General features: G+C 35.9%; 1 protein-coding gene and 1 pseudogene across 1 annotated transcript; one reads left to right on the forward strand and one right to left on the reverse strand.

Annotated features, from left to right (window-relative positions):
* Positions 1 to 932: 932 nt before the first annotated feature.
* Positions 933 to 2,315, reverse strand: LOC120217603 (annotated as a pseudogene).
* A 2,974-nt stretch (positions 2,316 to 5,289) lies between these two features.
* On the forward strand, positions 5,290 to 20,142 carry LOC120217604 (uncharacterized GPI-anchored protein At1g61900-like). Its single transcript, XM_039214690.1, has 9 exons — positions 5,290 to 5,493; positions 7,652 to 7,832; positions 7,920 to 8,095; positions 8,269 to 8,695; positions 8,871 to 9,116; positions 9,240 to 9,251; positions 19,434 to 19,577; positions 19,687 to 19,730; positions 19,921 to 20,142. The coding sequence occupies exons 3-9, from the start codon at positions 7,928 to 7,930 to the stop codon at positions 19,996 to 19,998; spliced, it is 1,119 nt and encodes a 372-aa protein (XP_039070621.1). The 5' UTR covers positions 5,290 to 5,493; positions 7,652 to 7,832; positions 7,920 to 7,927; the 3' UTR covers positions 19,999 to 20,142.
* The last annotated feature ends 3 nt before the right edge of the window (positions 20,143 to 20,145 follow it).

Here is a 20,145-nt window from a genome sequence, read left to right on the forward strand (position 1 = left end):
TAAAAAAACTCAATTCTATAGAATCAAATCAAAATCTATTAGATTTAGGTTAAATGTATTTTACTTTATATGATATTTTTATTATTTTAGTTAGAAAGTTTTTAGCCGTAATATATCTTGAAAGTATCATGAAAACTGGAAGAAAACTGTTTAATCATGTATCAAAGTTCTTAACCTTTTTCTCTTCTCCATTATTTTTCGAACATTAATCTCATGCATCTTGAAGCAACTCATAGACATGACAAAAGCATTCCTTCGTCTTGTCTCCATCGTATCATTAACTTGATTTATAGTATTATAAATCCAAATGGACGTTAGAAATTTGTAGTATGTGAAGCATGCATGCACGCAGCATCTTGGGCTAAGGCATCTGTGGCTGCTGACTTATCTTGGGCAAACCCACGTGACTATTATCAATTTTGTCATTGGTTAAATATACTTACTTTATCTGTTTACAAATAATCATTGTCATTATAAAGCTGAAATAATATTAAGAATATTTATATAAATTGTCGTGTAATGTCGTGTAAAGTTGAAGAGGAATCTCTCTCCAATTATAAAACTACAACATCTCCTGCATCTTGTTTATCTTCCTTTTTTTATATTTACAGAACTATCATGTATACATGAATAAACCACGTAAAACCGTCACACTGCTTAACACCAATCATCCGTTTGCCAACTAGGCTTTATGCAAGATCATGTGTTCTGTTTTTGTTGCTTTTGTCTGAATAAACCGCAGATCATTTTGATTTTCTGGCGTAGGCAGCTTAATTGCTAGTACTCGGAGTCGGCACCGGTAAAGTACTCGGCAGCCGAAACCCGAGTCCACCCATGAAAGCTACCTTATAAAGTGAAGAGTCCAATATGATCTATTGCATGCAATATATATCTCCGGCGACCGGACAAGTATGATACTTGTAAGGGGAAAACAACATACAAAGATGGGTAAATACTCTTATTTGTCAATTCCAAAAACACATTGCAGGTCTCATTCTGCATGGAGTTAATAAGCATTTGAGAATTACAACGCAAAAAAGAGGAGAAAGGGATCTTATCAGCATGATTGTTCTTAAACAAGTATATACGAATGAATAAGGAAATTACTTCTTTTTAATACCTACAACGACACAGAATCGACGGCGAAACAAAGCACGAGTTGATCAGACCAAAGCATTGGCACCGGCAACGATCTCCAATATCTCCCCGGTGATTTTCGCTTGACGCTGCCGGTTGTAGACGATAGACAAGGTCTTTTTCAGTTCCTGTGCATTATCAGTTGCACTGCTCATGGCACTCATCCTAGCTGCAAGCTCACTGGCTAATGATTCCTGCAAAGCCCTCAAAACCTGGCTGTTGAGATAAAGAGGCAACAAAGCATCCAGAATCTGCACCGGATCCTGCTCGAACTGCAAAATCGGAGAGAAATCGGCGGTTTGGGTTCTGATGACATCTCTCTCGACTGTCAGTTTCCCTTCATTGGTTGTCAACCTGAATAACTCATCCTCTGCTGCATCAACGCAAACACCATTGACATCACAGATTTCTCCCTTTGGCGACAGTGGAAGCAAAGTATGGATCACCGGATCGGACTTAACCAACGATACGAATTTCGTGTATAAAAGCTCGACTTTATCGACTTCTTCACTGACAAAGAGTGAAAATACATCATCTGCAATCGCCTGAGCTTCTTTAGCTGTAGGGAGATTACTACCTTCCAGGAACCTGTCCACAGGATATAAGGCCGGCGAATGAAATACGAATTACCTTTTTCCCCACACTGATTATGGTATAATCGAGTCCAAGTTGCTTCAATTCAGCAATCCTTGCTTCGGCTTTCTCGAGGATAGAATTGTTGAAACCTCCACAAAGACCACGATCACCAGTGACGACAACCAAGGCAACTTTTTTGACAGGCCTGATGCTGGTAAGAGGAACATCGACGTCTTCGGTCTGGAGCTGTTCATTGATGTTGTAAAGGGCTTCAACCAGAGATTCGGAGAAAGGTCTGCCATTGACAACAGCTTCTTGTGCTCTCCTGACTTTAGCAGCAGCCACGAGCTTCATCGCTTCGGTGATCTTCTGCGTGTTCTTGACGGAATCGATACGGTCCCTAAGCTCACGGAGACCACAGTGAACCGTGGTTGAAGATGAAGATGACCTTGAAGGGTTAATGGAAGATGAACTTTGAGACGGGAGCTGAAAAGGGGAGACGAAAGAACGGAAGGAGAGTGAAGAAGTGTCGGAAATAGAAGGTTTTGAAGACACCCACATTGTCAGATTTGAGAAAGACATGGGGAACAAAGGATTCCTTGCAAGAAGAGAGAGGTTCTTTTCCTACAAGGGATTGGCTTTGTATTTGATTTTTCTTTTGCAAAGTCTTATCTTTCTGTGTTGGAGAGTGGTTTTCTTCTGGTACGGTGGAAATCAGAGGGAAATCAGAGGAGGGAAAAGGAGGGAACGGATGAGGTTTCGAGATAAGTATTTTGAAACTTTCTGATTCATTGATCATTTTTTTTCTTTTTCACCATTTACATCTTGATGGGGCCCCATTTGAAGTGGCTACCTCTGAGTGGTTGTGTTTTGTATCTTAACTTGATAAGGTCCTTACGCATATACCACTCCATGGGTTCCTATACTCTTTCAACAATGGCTACAAATATTTACTTGGATGTGTGATAAAGGTTTGTTGTATATGTCAAAGGTCCTTCGTACATGTTATTCTCGTGCACCACAGTTGTTAGTGAACTCTAAAATATTTTCAACTATGCTATACTAAAGAAATTTTGAAAAATATAAAAAAATATCTAAATGTTATATCTCGATACGTTATATTCCATTAAAATCTTCTGTATATATCATTTTTATATCCCACAATCGTCGGATTTCTAAAAATCTCGACTAACTAATATAACTTCTGACAGATCTACATGATCTACCATAATCAAATCTACCGTCACATGTTTGTATCCACTTAGTCTACTAACCTACGAATAACCATTACATTCTTAGGACTGACACATGCACTAAAGATTCATAATAAAATTTATCGAGCATGATCGAGAGATAAAATACGACCTAAATGAAGCTACCTCACCTTTATTTTCCACAACTCTACCTCCTAATGAGGACAAAATACTTCGATCTAATAGTTATTTTACTATCGAGTGCAACTCTCCATCTAAATCATAAGAAGTGAACCAACTACAACTGCCATAATCCATTTAATCTTGTTAACAAGGTTCGAAGTAAAAGCATCTATTGTCATCCTTCACCTGATGAGAAAAAGAATAGACTTCATGGAGCAAACACAGCTAATGAGCTTGGTATATTGGTCTGTAATGAACCACACCCTTTAAGGAATCAACTAGTTATGCAATTCAATGACTTCATCTGGGTTACAAACTTTAGCAGAAAAGGTAATGGGCGTCATGTATATAACAGAGTCAGGCCCTCTAGAATCATTCTCTTCATTAGTTCTTTTGTTTGTTAGAACGCACCCACAGTTGCAAAGAAAGCTCATCAATGTGTTGTAAGTTACTGTGTTTACTAACCTCCCTACCAGCCTACCTTCCTCATCTCGAAGAACAGAGCAATGTCTTATCGTTATTACCACGCCCACAATAATTATTAGTGAGAGTGTCATATGTTACAATGTCGGATAAACTCGTATTATCTAATGAATCTATCATCATTCATCCGTTTTAACTATCATTATGAATAGAATACATAAGCGGTTCAAATGATTAAAGAGAATGATTTTCTCTTAAAATTTTAAGTTCAAATAATTGTATATGCGTGATATGTGTACATTATTAATCAAGAAATTTTTTAAATAAATAATATATTATAATCACTTAAGTCTATTAAAAAAATACTATCTTCATAAATAAGATTAAAAAAAATTAAATTTTAACATTAAAAATAAAATAGATTGAATACTCGATCTATCGTGACTATCACCCATTTTGTTGGCGCTATATATCTTTCTCCACTACCGAATATCTTCCTCGCCAAAACCGCTCCACTGCTTTCTTGTGATAACTCCATCAGCCCGTCACAAAATTCACGTTTTTTTTCTGAAATAAATTATCTTGTACTCTTCCTTTTACTTATTTGGCAATTTATTTGTTCTTCATTTCTTCTCCAAAAACCCATTTTTTTTCTTTTTATTGAGTTTTGTTAATAGGTTTTTCATTTTTTTTTTTGAGAATTTGTTTTGGAATTGTAAGATTAATTAATATATAATTTTCAGTTAAAGGAATTGATTTCCGTTATTTTCAAAAAATATTTTTAGAAACAATTAACTCCTCGCCTCTCAAAATCTTCATATAGATATTCACTAAATTTTTTCAAGGAATCTATATTCTTTTAACATAAATCTACTAATTAATTTCAATATACAAATAAGACTTCTAGATAAGACTTTTGACATACCCGTAAAAATCGAATTAGTCATAATGTATAAACAAAATCTCTAAACAAGACTTCTGACAGATCTACGTGATTTATAAGAACAAAATTCAAAATATCACGATCAAATATATCTAGTTTATTGAGCTACAAATAACCGTCAGTCGAGATCCCTATAAATACTTCTCAGTCACCATAAAAAAGAGAGTCTCAATTATAATTTTTTCATAAATAACAATTTTTTATCTAAAATTAAAAAGAATAAATCATCAACGGTCTATATAAAAAATTTAATTTCATCAACAATTTTAAAAACATATTTTTTTCAGGACAACAACCACAACTTCCAATGAAGTAATTAAGAAATAGATGATGTTATCAACAAATAACATTCACTCTAATAAAAAAAAATTATACCACTCCAAACAAAAGAAATTCAATTTTTTAATGCTCCTTCCAAATAAATTTACTTGTAATATCTTCTCAAATCAGTTTGTCTCGATACAAAAATAAATGAATAATAAAATAAATTAAAAATTCGTTTTCTAAAAAAATAATAAATTAGAAATTCTCAACGAACATAGACACGTGTCGGACCACAACATACATCATTCACACATCAACACCGTCCTCACACGTGTCAAAAATGCCTTAATAAACAAAGTTCGGGAAAAAAAAGGCAATAGATTGCGTTAATGCACTGAAAGAGTAGTAGGTAAGTATTGAATTTAATTCGATTGTAGGGTCTCCTCTCCCTCCAGAGGACAGCTATTTTCATTACTTATTCTTCCCTACTGCTTTCTTTTTGTTCATTTTTTCCTCTTTGTTCGTGTCCACCACTCATTGGAAGCTCATTCCTGGCGCCTCTCTTCTTCTTCTTCTTCTCTTTCGCATGTCTTCTTCCTTTTGTTCTTCACATTCCCACGCTTCCCTAGCTTCTTATCCATTGTTTGGTCTTTGTTTTTCTTCCTTGTTTTGGCAAACCATATTTTAAGTGAAAAAAGAAGATTATGAGTGCCGGGGTGTCTCTCAAGCACAGTCTCACCATGTTACTCCTCGAGCTGTTTATGTTTCTTGCCTGTGGGTGATGTTTTCAACTTGTTTCCTTCTTTGGGTTTGGTTTATTTTAGCCTGATATGTTAATTTTAAGAATTGGGGTGCTTGGATCATTGTTTTGCTTTCTATTTTTGAACATAGGGAAATTGATTCTTCTCGGTAAAAAATATCACTGTAGTTTCTAGTTAAAGTGCTGCGAGAGCTGTTTTAACTTATGGAACCTCTCCTTCCTTGCATTATTATTACTTTGATACACTTTTAGCATTTCAAAGCTGGAATGATTTGTTGTCTATGTTAAATGTGATATAATGCTATTGGGTTTAGCCACTCTATTAATATGATAAAAGGAAAATGAAATGGAATGGTAGTGTGTGGTTGACTAGTACTAAATTGCTGTTGTGAATGGTATGGTGTGATTTATTTCTTAAAAATAATTATGTTTTTAAATCACCGGTGTAGTTGTGGTAACCTTGACAACCGGTACGATGTCAGTGCTTGACAACCGTTACGATGCGTCACTAAAGCAATTTAGTAACGTAATCACTGGTTGAGGTTAAATGTTTGCACTAGTTAAACTGTTCGGCAGTGATTTATTTTGCTGATGAATACATGCCAATATGAGTTTTTGTAATTGTTTACCACATATAATTCTTATAATTGTTTACCACATATAATTCTTAAAATTGTTTACATTCTCTTAAAAAAAATTGTTTAAGCATTCATAATGATTGCTTCTTGAACAAGGATATAGCTATTTTAGAACACCATTTGAGGTACTTTAGCAAAACTAGTGGTTAGAAATGTATTGATCTTGATTTTGGTATTCCTCCTTAGACATTGACAGGGAGGTTGACCATGAAGGTGTTTGAGATCCCTCGACTAATTTGTAAATGGCTTCTATTGATGTTAGAATGAGTAAAAATAGATAGGTGGGGGAAAAGTGGGAACCATTATAGCTTGACATACGAGGAACAAACATGAGACGTCTTATCATTGATATTGTGACCAAAACAAAGCAATAGTTTAAGGTGTAGCAATTCTCTAGTCTTGAATATGTTTTGTTATATTTTGACAGACATTGTTTTACTTGAAATAAATTTATTTTTAAAAAAATAAATAAATAAATAAAAAGAGTAGTAAAGAGAAGTAAAAGTCGGTCTACAGAGATTTTAGAGTTTTTGATATAGTAGGTATTCTGATTTTGAATTTGGATAAAAGATAAGATGGGGGTTTTATTTTGAAAAATTATAAAATAAAATAAATAAATAAAGATAAAAATTTACTTATGATAAAAACAACCTCAAGCTTTGGCTTTGCCTCAATTCCAACCGATCATCGAAATAGATTTTTACTTTAAATTATTGTCGCTTACAGTCTATAAGGTTAAACTCCTATAACTTGTTTCTCTCTCTTGTAAATCGATAATCTAAAAGTTATCTTTGAATTTCAGTCCTTATGTAAACTAACTATGACTATAGTCGTCAGCGCCAACTCTGTTTTAAAATTTTGGAGAAACCCAACTCTGACTATGTTATCTTAATGAGAATCGAGCCTGATATCAATTTCGCTTAGCGGACCGCCGTTAAGTGTGTTCACAGGAAGTCAAACTTGCTAATAGCCGATTCTTCCTCCCAACTTTAAACCAGAACAACATCCAAACCAACAAGCTAATCAGTTCCTGAAGATAATTCTTGAAAATATTCAAATTGAATTTAAAAAATAAGAGATAATTTCAAATTTAAATTTCAAAAACACGGCTAATCAATTCGTCATTCTAGAAGCGCTGATTGGACCTTCTGAAATTTGTTGACTCAACACCACATCAAATGCTTCATGCCTAGAGTCATATCCACTAATTCAATATTGACTCCAAAAATAAAATAAAAATCATGTAGAATTTCGTCCTTTTAGTGTTATTTTTAGAATTTATTGTCATCCACAAAAAGTGAATTTAAACGAATAAATTAGTGACAGAAAATAACAATTAATGAGCAAATTAAATATAAAATAATAGCTAAATAAACCACCTATCAGATTTTTATCGCTTTCTTTCCTTTTTGTTGTTGGATGTCGTAGACGAATCTGTACTTATATCATGTGTGGAAAACTCAAAAGTTTACATTTTATTCGTCGGGTTATCTTGCTAAAGAGTATGGTATGTTTTTCCTTGCTCTCATTTCAGGCTTCCGCGAATGTTTTTCCACCCCCAACAGATCATCTTAAAAGTTATATGTTAACATAGAGGGGAGCTGATGCTTTTTTACTTGAAATTACTCCGAGTGCATCTCCTCAGCCATTTCTTCCTCTTCTTGCTCCCTCCCCATTGACACCCTTCACAAATAGTACTATCCAGAAACTATCAGGTACTTTTTACATAGTTGGGCAAATTGGAATCTGAAAACAGTTGGGATTTAAGTGTCTAATTATATTTTGCACATGGCCTATTGTAGGACTCTGCATGTTAAATTTCACTGCTGCGCAAAATTTGATGACCATGACCTCAATCGATTGTTGGGCTGCATTTGCTCCATTATTGGCAAATGTAATATGTTGTCCGCAGCTACATGCAACCCTCGTGATACTTGTTGATCAATTAAGTAAAGAGACTGGTGTGCTTGCTTTAAACCAGTGGTGGATCCAGAAATTTAAGAATGTATGTCTAAAATTTTAATTTTCTTTTCTTAAAAATAATGGGTATGCAAAAATTATATTTTTTTTCTTTTTTCCTAAACACATTAATCTAAATTTAACCACTTTTCCAAAATATAGGGGCCAAGTGCATCCACCACTGCTTTAAACAGGACCCTTGCCAAGCCTTGTCTCTCAGATATTGAGCAAGTCTTAGAAGGCCAGGGTGTTGGTAAAAATCTCAAGCAGGTTTGCTCAATTCATCCATCAAACCTCTCCGAAGCGTATTACCCAGTAAAAGATGATGAGTTTGAGAACACTGTAAATTCGTATGAGCTTCTTGCTTCATGTGAAAAGATCGATCCAGTGAAAGAATGTTGTGACCAAGTTTGTCAAGGTGCCATATCGGATGCTGCAACAAGGCTTGCACCGAAAGCTTCTGATCCTTTGAGCATGGATGGGCCCCGTGTTTTACCTGAGCACTCGACGAGGGTAAATGATTGTAAAACTGTTGTCCTTCGATGGTTGGCGAGTAAACTTGACCCTTTTCATGCAAAGGAAATTCTTAGAGGACTAACCAATTGCAATGTTAACAAAGGCGAGTTTCGAATTTTCCCTAATTAACATGTTATATAATAAGATTAGGATTCACCTCTTGCCATCTGATTAATTCATATAAGAGCATCCCTTTGGATATCGAGTAGCATAGGAGTTTTTCCAACGCCTTTTACTACATATTTAAGTTCTTTTTCTTATGTTGTCTTCTGCTTCAGTTTGCCCTCTTGTTTTCCCGAATATGAAGCATGTTGCGAACAGCTGTGGAAATGGAATAAGTAACCCAACAACATGCTGTGATGCCATGGATAGCTATGTCTCTCACTTGCAAAAGCAGACCCATGTCACCAACTTACAAGCTTTGGATTGTTCTACCTCCCTCGGGTTGAAGCTACAGAAATACAATATCACCAAAAATGTTTATAGCCTATGTCACATAAGCCTCAAAGATTTCTCCCTTCAAGGTTGGTTTTGTATTTTGATGTACCTGTAATGAGCAAAACGAACTGATCTTTAAGTGACAATTTTGAATTGGTACTAACACTCCATGATCGATTTTGACACTGTTACCAACTTGTATGGAACAGTTGGAAATCAGGGTAAGATGCTTACTCCATTCATAATTGGCTGCATAATTTTGCTTTTAGATACCGGAAATTTGTTCCTATTTCATGCACTTTAAAGTACTCCAACATCTCTATCATTCTAATTGTTACTTAGTATTTCTTTAACATGGCTCATATGGCCTAGTGTCAACACACTTTTTCGTCCTACTAAGATTCAAACTCCTAAAAATATGATAAAATTTTGCTAGGATTCAAACTCCTAAAAATGGGATAGAGTTCTACTATGATTTAAACTCTTAAAGATAGGATCCACAAGCACTATAAATAGTCATTGTAACTCACTATTGTAACACACGATTTACACACAAAACACAGAAGAAAGCACGGAAAATACAAAGGCAAAGCTATTATAAACGATTCGAAAAGGAAATAAAAGGTATCATCTTTTTTACATTGGTTCGTTCATTTCTCGCATGTGCACGTTATTTTTCTTGAGATTTGGTTCGAATAACCCAAAACGTGGGTTGCGCATATAACCAAAAAGGAGTGGGGTTTCGAAGTTTCGAACCTAGATCTACCCCGAGGCGTGTTCATTTTTTTTAAATATTTAATTCACCCCCCTAAATCATTTTTTTCCTACTTTATTATTCTTGTTATATATGCATGTTACTTTCTATTAATTTTATTATATATGTATATATGTTTTTTTAGTGTTATTATATATATATATATATATATATATATATATATATATATTTATATATTTCCTATTTTACATGTATAAATACGTATATTACTTTTGATTTTTTTTATTATTATTTTACTTATATATATATGCTTTTACTTTTTTATATATTTTACTCATTTGTTTATCTATTTTCTTTTTATCTTTATCCTATATTTTATGTTTTTATATTCTTTTACTTGTTTTATTTATTTATTTTGTATTATCATTTTATTTTTATTTAGTTGTTTGCTATGTATATATTAGTGTTATTGTATTTTTTATTTTATATATTCTATTCATTTTATATTTACTTTATTTCTTTCTTAATCTCCTTATTTTATTTGTTTTACGTTATTTATCATATATTCATCTCTTCTAACCCATATTTTGACTTTTAAAGGGTATATTTGTAAATCCGTCAAAGGTAAGTAATTTTGGATCATTATTTTATCTTTTAATTTAAACTTATAATTTTCTTAATCAAAGACAACTGGAAATTACGCAGTACCGAAAGGGCAGTTCAAGGGTGCTAATCCTTCCTTGACTGTAACTGACTCCCGAACCCGACACATCTTTGGAAAGACGCAGATCAGGTAAGAAATAAGGTATCCGATCAACCTATTTATTCTTAAATAAATGATCGGTGGTGACTCCAATCCACATTTTTCAAGTCGAAGCCCAATTCCGGGGCCCAACCGAAAGACGGTTGCAACAGCTTGACGACTCCGCTGGGGACTTTCAAGTGAGTCAGGCTAAGGTATTTTTCAGTTGTTTTTTTAACAAAAAGGGTAAGTTTAAATTTTAAGGTAACATTTCGATCTTTATTGCTTACTTTTGATTATATTTTTTCGAGTAAATAGTTGTACTAACCGTTTTCTCAATGATTTCAGCCCTTAAAGTCTTTTTTCATCTAAGGCTCTAAACTCGAGCTCCGAACCCGTTTTAAGTGGGGGTGAAAGCAACGCATTCGTGTGAATTTATTCACCGCATATGCCTAGCAAGTAGCCTTCGGGATTCATATACCTTATGTCTTCGTGTGAATTTATTCTCCGCATAGACATAAGGAAATGTGTCCTCTCGAGTTTAACTTAGTCCACACGAGCCTGTGATGGGTTTAGGACTAAGGGTCTGGCACGCCCAATGGGGCACCAGCAAGGAGAACTCGGGTACCGTTGTTTAGCACCTAAACCGGGTGACTTTGAAGAATTAGAGCCTTCCCCAAAACCTCTTTTCAAACCCTAGGATGCCAGAATTATTTCATGCTTTACTTTATGTTTAAAGCATGCGAACTAGACAAATATGCGGTTAGGATTTGTTTGAAATTAGCATGCGGGATAGAGATCATGTCCGAGTAGGAATACTAAACATGTTCGGGTAGATATCATGTGGGGTATGATTTTTCATTTTATTATTTTGATTTACCTCACTAATTTTTTTTTTATTTTGTCCTCTTTTATTTTGTTTTCATCATTTGCATCATAACAAGAAGCCATTGATCTATAAAAAGGTGTTTGTTACACAAAATAATCTGAATTAATGGATAAAGGTGTTGTAATACAAGAGATTAAAAACCCCGACGTACGACTATGGTCCGAGAAGATTCAGAAGGAAAAGGGAGACAGTCTTCAAGGAAGCTATGTGTCAGAACTGGTTAGCTACTCCTCTATTAGCCTAAAGCAGAACGACGTGTAAGAGCTTCGGGACATCTGGCAGTTAGAAGAATGATTGGAAATAGAAATTCAGTCAGCGATATGGTGACATTGCACTTTTGCTTCATGTTAAGACCGATGAGCCCTTAATCAGAGCCTTGGTTCGATTCTGGAACCCGGGATACAATTGCTTCACTTTTAACCAGGAGGACATGGTACCTACCATCGAGGAGTATACTACACTATTGTACTGTGAAAGCATTAAACTGGAGCATTAAACTCTTGAAAGACATGGTACCTACATCAAGAGTTAGTCTTTCAAGAACAGACTGCTAAGATTGCAGGAGTTGATGAAAAGTGGGTGACTGACCGACTCCGAAACAAAGGTAACGGGCAGGGAATTGAGAGGATCCACATAAGGAAACTAATGAATGACCACCCTGATGAATGGAATACTATAGACATTTTTTGCACTAGGTCTGTATGGCTTGATCATCTTTCCAAAGATTTTGGGATGTATTGACGCAGCCGTATTGGAACTGTTTGAGCAACTTCCGAAACAGGTCAACCCAGCACCAACCATCTTAGCCGAGACCTTTCGGTCTCTCAACCATTGCCGAAGAGCTGGCGGAGGTAGATTCATTGGATGTTTTCAGCTCCTTCAAGTCTGGATTCACAGCCACTTCTGGAAGACTAATGGGGTTGCCTACCGCCGATTTAGCACTACGTATTCACATTTGAGAGAGTTTATCACCATGAAATGACATGAAGGAACTTCAAAAGAGAAGTGGATGAAAGTCTTCACTCATCTATCAAGACCGAGATATTACTTGGAGAGCCCCCTGGTTGTTCCTCAGTGACGTTCTTTTCCAATGTGGGGACTCTGACACTATGACCTTACCTGAACTTTGGGATGCAGTTGGGTATGCTCCATTATTAGCACTTAGACATTATGGGGCACGTCAGTTTGTCCCAACAACATGTGGACTAACTAAATCAGAGTTTGAGTATCACGATGAAAGTTATAAGAAGAGGATCAAAGAGATTGTCAATTCATGGAAGAAAGTGTTACGGATGGATATTGTGGCTGATAAAGACATGCTTACCCCAGACTATTTAGAGTGGCGAAGATTGCAAAAAAACGACAACACCCCGGTGCCAAACTGTGAGGACACACGGACCATGGAGGAGCATCTCAGACATGTCCCTTCTGGACTTGAGATAGCCAAAACAGAGTTTGAAGCTGTGAACAATGAGCTGGGGAAGAGGATAAAGGAACTTGAGGCTGAGCGCTATCAGTGGAATCTATATGCCGACTCTCAGAAAGATCGAGCAGACAAACTAGAAAGAGAACAAAAAAGAGTATGTTTAGAGCTCGAAGACTTGAGAAAGGGGTATCAAGATAAAGTCAAGGATAACTCCAAGTTGAAATTGACTTCTAAATACTGGAATGAGAGAGCTTGGAAGGAACAGATGAAGACTGCCCAGACGCGCTTAGCAGGCAGTCAGCATCAAAACCAATGCTTGAGAATCCGGATGGCTGATATGGAGAAACAACATGAGAGAGATGGCAAAACAATAGCTGAGTTAGAAGCTATTGTAGATGGGTTCAAGAAACAAGCAAGCAAGCTTCAGATAGTGCCCTTCGATGGATGTTTACAGTGGCGTTTCCGTTGGGAGCAAGCACAACAAAGGGTGAAGGCCAGAGATGCAGTCATCCGAGACTTCCTGGATAAAGTACAGAAGGCAGCTCATCATCTACACGGCCTGGCAAGGGAAACTGGAATGGTCCGAAAAGGCATACAACCAGTGACAGATGAAGACAGAAGACTTGTCAACCTACTAGAAGCTGTTTGGGGTCTAGAGGATTTAGTCTGAATATACCTTTGATCGTTTTTATGTCTCTTACAAGATAAAACATTTTTGTCTAAGTAAAGATTATTTATAATAATAGACACTTTTCTGGATCAATGCCTCGAACATTTCATGCATTCTTGCATTCTTGCATTTTTGCCTTTTTGCATCTTCATCTACATTTTTAAGCATTTTCACAAACATGAAATTAAGTCATGAAGGACTCGATGAAGTGGATTTAACCACATGGAAGTAAGATTGTAACATTAAAGAGCCTGATCAGCTGATGGTAGGACAAAGCCTGCCAAGATGATCTAAGAAAAGAATCCCCATATTCTAAGGGCTACGATGTTGAAGCTGTTAGCTGTTACCACATAAGAAGCCCCAAATATTCCTCTGAAAACTGTAAGGCGCTTGCCAAAGAATGGGGCATGGTATATACCATTTGCACTTAGAGGATTGTTTTGTTTGAACACGTCTTTGATCTTTCATGTTTGCTTAATCTTTTAAAGGATTTAATTTATGCTACTTTCTAAGGTGGAGCAATTGAATACATTTTAATCTTTAGTTCTTCGAATATTAAATGAATTAAGGATTCTTTTAATTCTTCAAGAATTATAGATTTTTGACGTGTGACAAGATTAGACCTTTCTTATCCTGACTCAAACCCCAAAATAAAATACCTCGATTATTTACCCAAAATAACTCATGGTCATTACCACAAAGACCAAATTCTTGAACATTGCCTTTATCTTTTCGATACACTCATACCTTTCTTTGAGTCAATAAAATCACACCACTGTCTTTTTGGACTCAAAATTGACATTTTAATACCATTAAAACCCAAGGCATTGAGTTGTTCATCTGAACATGAGCGTTATTCTAAAGACACAACTTGGGGCATCTCGCGGGGAGCTTGAACCTTGAGACATCTGGGGGAAAAAAGAAGAAGAATTCATCTGAAATAATTCATCCGAAATAATTCTATCATGCATTAACTACATTGTTTTCATGTGAATAGAACTAATCCTTAAAATCTATCCCCCTGGGGATACCTCTTCTGTGAAGACTTACATGTATGAAATGATGAATGGCTTTCTTTCTTTATCCCTTCACAACAGGAGAAAATATATATCCCTTGTGTCCCCTTTTGAGACTATAGTATTTTTTTCTTCTGATTCAACCCTAACCAAGGATCACCCTCCACACTGGGGGGCAAGGTGGAAGAAATCTGCTCACATGAGTGAAGACATCAATCCAAAGGTGGACCAAATGGCAAGTGCGAAGATCCAATCAAGAAAAAAAAGAAGCAAAAGAAGAAACAAAAGAAAAAAAAGAAAAAAGAAAGAACAAAAATCAAAAAGAAAAAGGGATAAAAATCACATGCAAAGATTCCCTAAAGATAAATGGCACATCAAGCTTCAAACTATGAGATTGATCAAGCACAATCACTCTCGAATCACTGAATCACTTCACTCGAAGATCATAGAGCATCAAGAGAAAGAGACATTTTGAGCAAGACAAGATTAAAGGCATCAAAATGAATTGATCCTTGGTTCAAAACCCTGTAACACTTGTTTGGGCCTATTTATCCTTTTCTTTCATAACCATGAGCCCTGACCTACATTACGTGCCTTAAAAGTCCATTCTAATCATACATGGATTTCTAAACAGAATAGACTATCTTCAGATTTCATCCCGCCCATCAAGATTAATCTTTGTTTGCAAAAAAACAATGTAATTAATGCATGGTATAGAAAAATAACAAAGGGGGGTTCAAGACGTAAATCCTGAATAACGTCTTGAAACCAAAGGAGGGTTCGAGTTAAAAACCTGAAAAGACGGCTCGAATATAAAAATTGTGCAATTGAGGCGATCACACAAGTTCCTTGATACGGCATCGCACAATCCAAGTGTGACCACTAAGGTTGGGAGTCAGAGAACACTTCTAGTAGAGGAGCATGTAAGATACCCCATCAAACCTTTGAGCATCAAATGCCAAACCTTTGACCAAACACAATAACCTGAGACTTTTTTATCCTTTCCTTACTTAACCACTTCCCAAAAATAGCTTTGATCTTGGCACTTGTCAAATAGCTATAATTCAATGAAGGATTAACAGTATAATTAATTCCTTGATATCCGAAGAACTCTAGTTTATGATTCGTCTCAATTGTAAAACCGTGAAAGTGACAATATTTTCAAAACTTTGGATCAAACATTTTTCAAAACTCTTTTAATTGATATTTTCATAACTTTGAAAATAAAAGAGAAAGAAAAACATTTTTTTCAAACAAGACAGTCTCTCTAGAGTGAATCTTGGTAAATGACATGTGACTTTTAGACACAAAACTCATGCTCAGAATCAATGCTGAAGCAAGAAATGAGGAACATTTGGGGCATCTTTGAAGATTCAATATCAAATATTTGGGTATTTTGGATATTGGGGCATCATTTGGGGATTCAACATCCTAATGCAAATTATCAGACCTTTTTCAGGAGATAAAATATAACCAATTCATGTTACATGCATCTTATGCATACATTTTAGAGCATCATATTTATCATTTTCCACATACATAATTTTTTGCAGCTTTTAGAGTCAAGTTTCGACTTCAAGACGAATGATACTCGATTCAAAAGCACCTTTAAAGATTCATGTTTGTTGCTTAACTCAGCAGTAAGAAGCTACACTTCGACCAACTCGACAGATTGAAAGTTTCTCTCGAACTCACAATTTGCTCGAGAGTAGATTTCAACTTCACAACGAAGGATATCTAGCTCGAAGCCAAACATCCACGATTTCAAATCCACGACGGAGGATATCGTGCCACTCAAGACAACACAAGTTCAACTTCACAACGAAGGGACGACTGGTTGTCAACAACAATTTTCCAATTTCGGAGCCAATTTCAACTTCACAGCGAAAGATATTGGACTCCAGACAACGCAAGTTCAACTTCACAACGAATGGACCGTTGGTTGTCAATAAACAATTTCCCAATTTTAGATCCAATTTCAACTTCACAACAAAGGATATTGGACTCCAGACAACACAAGTTCAACTTCACGACGAAGGGACCGCTGGTTGTCAATAAACAACTTTCGAATTTCAGAGCCAATTTCAACTTCACAGCGAAGGATATTGGACTCCAGACAACGCAAGTTCAACTTCACGACGAAGGGACCGCTGGTTGTCAACAAACAACTTCTCAATTTCAGAGCCAATTTCAACTTCACAACGAAGGATATTGGACTCCAGACAACGCAAGTTCAACTTCACGACGAAGGGACCGCTGGTTGTCAATAAACAACTTCCCAATTTCAGAGCCAATTTCAACTTCACAGCGAAGGATATTGGACTCCAGACAACGCAAGTTCAACTTCACAATGAAGGGATCGCTGGTTGTCAACAAACAATTTCTCAATTTCAGAGCCAATTTCAACTTCACAACGAAGGATTTTGGACTCCAGACAACGCAAGTTCAACTTCACGACGAAGGGACCGCTGGTTGTCAACAAACAACTTCTCAATTTCAGAGCCAATTTCAACTTCACAATGAAGGATATTGGACTCCAGAAAACGCAAGTTCAACTTCACGATGAAGGGACCGCTGGTTGTCAACAAATAATTTTCCAATTTCAGAGCCAATTTCAACTTCACAGCGTAGGATATTGGACTCAAGACAACGCAAGTTCAACTTCACGACGAAGTGACCGCTGGTTGTCAATAAACAACTTCCCAATTTCAGAGCCAATTTTAACTTCTCAACGAAGGATCTTGAACCCAAGGCAACACAAGCTCAACTTCACGACGAAGGGGCGGCTGATTATCAACAAAATTTCATTCAGAGTCAATTTCAACTTCACAGCGAAGGATATTGAACTCGAGACAACACAAGTTCAACTTCACAACGAAGGGACGGCTGGTTGTCAACAAATAATTTCCAGGTTCCAGAGCCAATTTCAACTTCATGACGGAGGATATTGGACTCAGAACAATGCTACTTACATGGATTTCAACTTCACGATGAAGGATATCCAATTTCAGGCTCAACTTCATGACGAGAGGGCCACCCGCGGTTTCAACTTCACGACGAAGGGAATCGTGCATACAAGCATCTTCCATCTTTAGATTGGATTTCAACTTCACGATGAAGGATATCCAACTCAAAGAAGGAGTATTTGTCAACAAAGACCTTCGAGTTCGACTACGCTCAGCTCCAAGGCACATCATTTACAGCATAACTCAAGGCTAGAAGGGTTATCTGCCATCAAAATTGTCGAGTTCGATTCCATTCAGCTCGATGACACATCAATCACACTACTTTCCGGTTGCAGTCAAGGTTTTCAAGTCGAGAAGAGGACCTGGGTTAACCGTGCTTTAGTGACAAGCAACCATTTTCAAGCAAAAGCTATCTGTCAATGAAGATTTGTTAGTTCGATTCCGATCGAAGGTCTTTAAACCGAGAAGAAGACCGAATGGCAACGAGAAGCCACGTGCTGATTCAAATTTCGAACTACGGTTTCAATTTCATATCATTTCAAGATGAACTCGGCTTCACGACGAAGGAGTCATCCGTAACTCAATTCGACGGGGAGTTATTGAAATATAAGAGTCAATTTTCAACTCCACCGAACGAAAAATGTGTCTTTTAATCTTCGCCCTATCCCCGTTACACGACTATGGGCAAAGAGGGGCAGCTGTCAACACACATTTTCGTCCTACTAGGATTCAAACTCCTAAAAATATGATAAAATTTTGCTAGGATTTAAACTCCTAAAAATAGGATAGAGTTCTACTATGATTTAAACTCCTCAAGATAGGATCCACAAGCACTATAAATAGCCATTGTAACTCATTATTGTAACACACGATTTACACACAAAACACAGAGGAAAGCACGGAAAATACAAAGACAAAGCTATTGTTAACGATTCGAAAAGGAAATAAAAGGTAGCATCTTTTTTACATTGGTTCGTTCATTTCTCGCATGTGCACGTTATTTTTCTTGAGATTTGGTTCGAATAACCCAAAACGTGGGTTGCACATATAACCAAAAAGGGGTGGGGTTTCGAAGTTTCGAACCTAGATCTACCCCCGAGACGTGTTCATTTTTTTTAAATATTTAATTCACCCCCTAAATCATTTTTTTCCTACTTTATTATTCTTGTTATATATGCATGTTACTTCTATTAATTTTATTATATATGTATATATGTTTTTTTTAGTGTTATTATATATATATATATATTTATATATTTCCTATTTTACATGTATAAATATATATATTACTTTTGATTTTTTTTTATTATTATTATTTTACTTATATATATATGCTTTTACTTTTTTATATATTTTACTCATTTATTTATCTATTTTCTTTTTATCTTTATCCTATATTTTATGTTTTTATATTCTTTTACTTGTTTTATTTATTTATTTGCATTATCATTTTATTTTTATTTAGTTGTTTGCTATGTATATATTAGTGTTATTGTATTTTTTATTTTATATATTCTATTCATTTTATATTTACTTTATTTCTTTCTTAATCTCCTTATTTTATTTGTTTTACGTTATTTATCATTTATTCATCTCTTCTAACCCATATTTTGACTTTTAAAAGGTATATTTGTAAATCCGTCAAAGGTAAGTAATTTTGGATCATTATTTTATCTTTTAATTTAAACTTATAATTTTCTTAATCAAAGACAACTGGAAATTACGTAGTACCGAAAGGGCAGTTCAAGGGTGCTAATCCTTCCTTGACTGTAACCGACTCCCGAACCCGACACATCTTTGGAAAGACGCAGATCAGGTAAGAAATAAGGTATCCGATCAACCTATTTATTCTTAAATAAATGATCGGTGGCGACTCCAATCCACATTTTTTAAGTCGAAGCCCAATTCCGGGGCCCAACCGAAAGACGGTTGCGACACCTAGATTTTCTAACATGTATTTTTTGTTCATCTGCTTTTAGTATCTGGATGCCTCCTTCCAAGCTTGCCCTCTGATGCAACATTCGACAAGTTCTCTGGAATCAGTTTCATTTGTGATCTGAATGATAATATTCCAGCTCCGTGGCCAAATCCATCACTTTTGCCAGCTTCATCATGCAATAAAAGTATGTACTCTCAAATGGTAGTCCGTATTATAAACCGATTTCATATTACTGTGATACTTCTTTCTTTCTTGTCACGATTATTTATTTCACCTGGATTTTTGGCATGCTGCTGTAAGAATCCCTGCACTACCTGCAGCAACAAATGCACTGATTTACTCAAATAACTGTAATCGCTTTGAGACGAGCAGACTCTAATTGTTTAATTGATATTGAGTCGCTAAGCCATGTTGGTCGAACGTAGGGTTGACAGAATAATCTTTGAATAAAGTTAAAACTCAAACTCATCAAACTTTAATTATGGTCTTTGCCTCTCTCTCGCTCAATAGCCGTTCTCTCTTATGCAGGTCTTTACAATAAATACGCCGCGGTTTATCTTCTCATTGCTTCTTCGATGACCATAATGATGCTCTTACAGTTCTAGTTTTTCGAGGCCGATTCAATCTTTATCCATAACTGAATGATATAATATCAGTCTTCTCTAACCAAGTTTTACAGTGATACGGTCACGATCCCCTGTTACTGGAAAGTTTAATCAGTGGCGATGCTCAACCAGGTATACCGACTCAAG

This window comes from Hibiscus syriacus, unplaced genomic scaffold, assembly GCF_006381635.1.
Source record: "Hibiscus syriacus cultivar Baekdansim isolate YM2019G1 unplaced genomic scaffold, ASM638163v2 tig00110187_pilon, whole genome shotgun sequence".
NCBI classification, from domain to species: Eukaryota; Viridiplantae; Streptophyta; class Magnoliopsida; order Malvales; family Malvaceae; genus Hibiscus; species Hibiscus syriacus.

What these genes read in the sequence shown, in the direction of transcription:
- LOC120217604 (XM_039214690.1), top strand. Translation starts at nt 7,928, where the DNA reads ATGTTAAATTTCACTGCTGCGCAAAATTTGATGACCATGACCTCAATC. An exon ending in CAATTGCAATGTTAACAAAG is followed by an intron (nt 8,696 to 8,870) that starts GCGAGTTTCGAA and finishes CTTCTGCTTCAG; the next exon opens with TTTGCCCTCTTGTTTTCCCG. An exon ending in AGCTTCATCATGCAATAAAA is followed by an intron (nt 19,578 to 19,686) that starts GTATGTACTCTC and finishes TTTGGCATGCTG; the next exon opens with CTGTAAGAATCCCTGCACTA.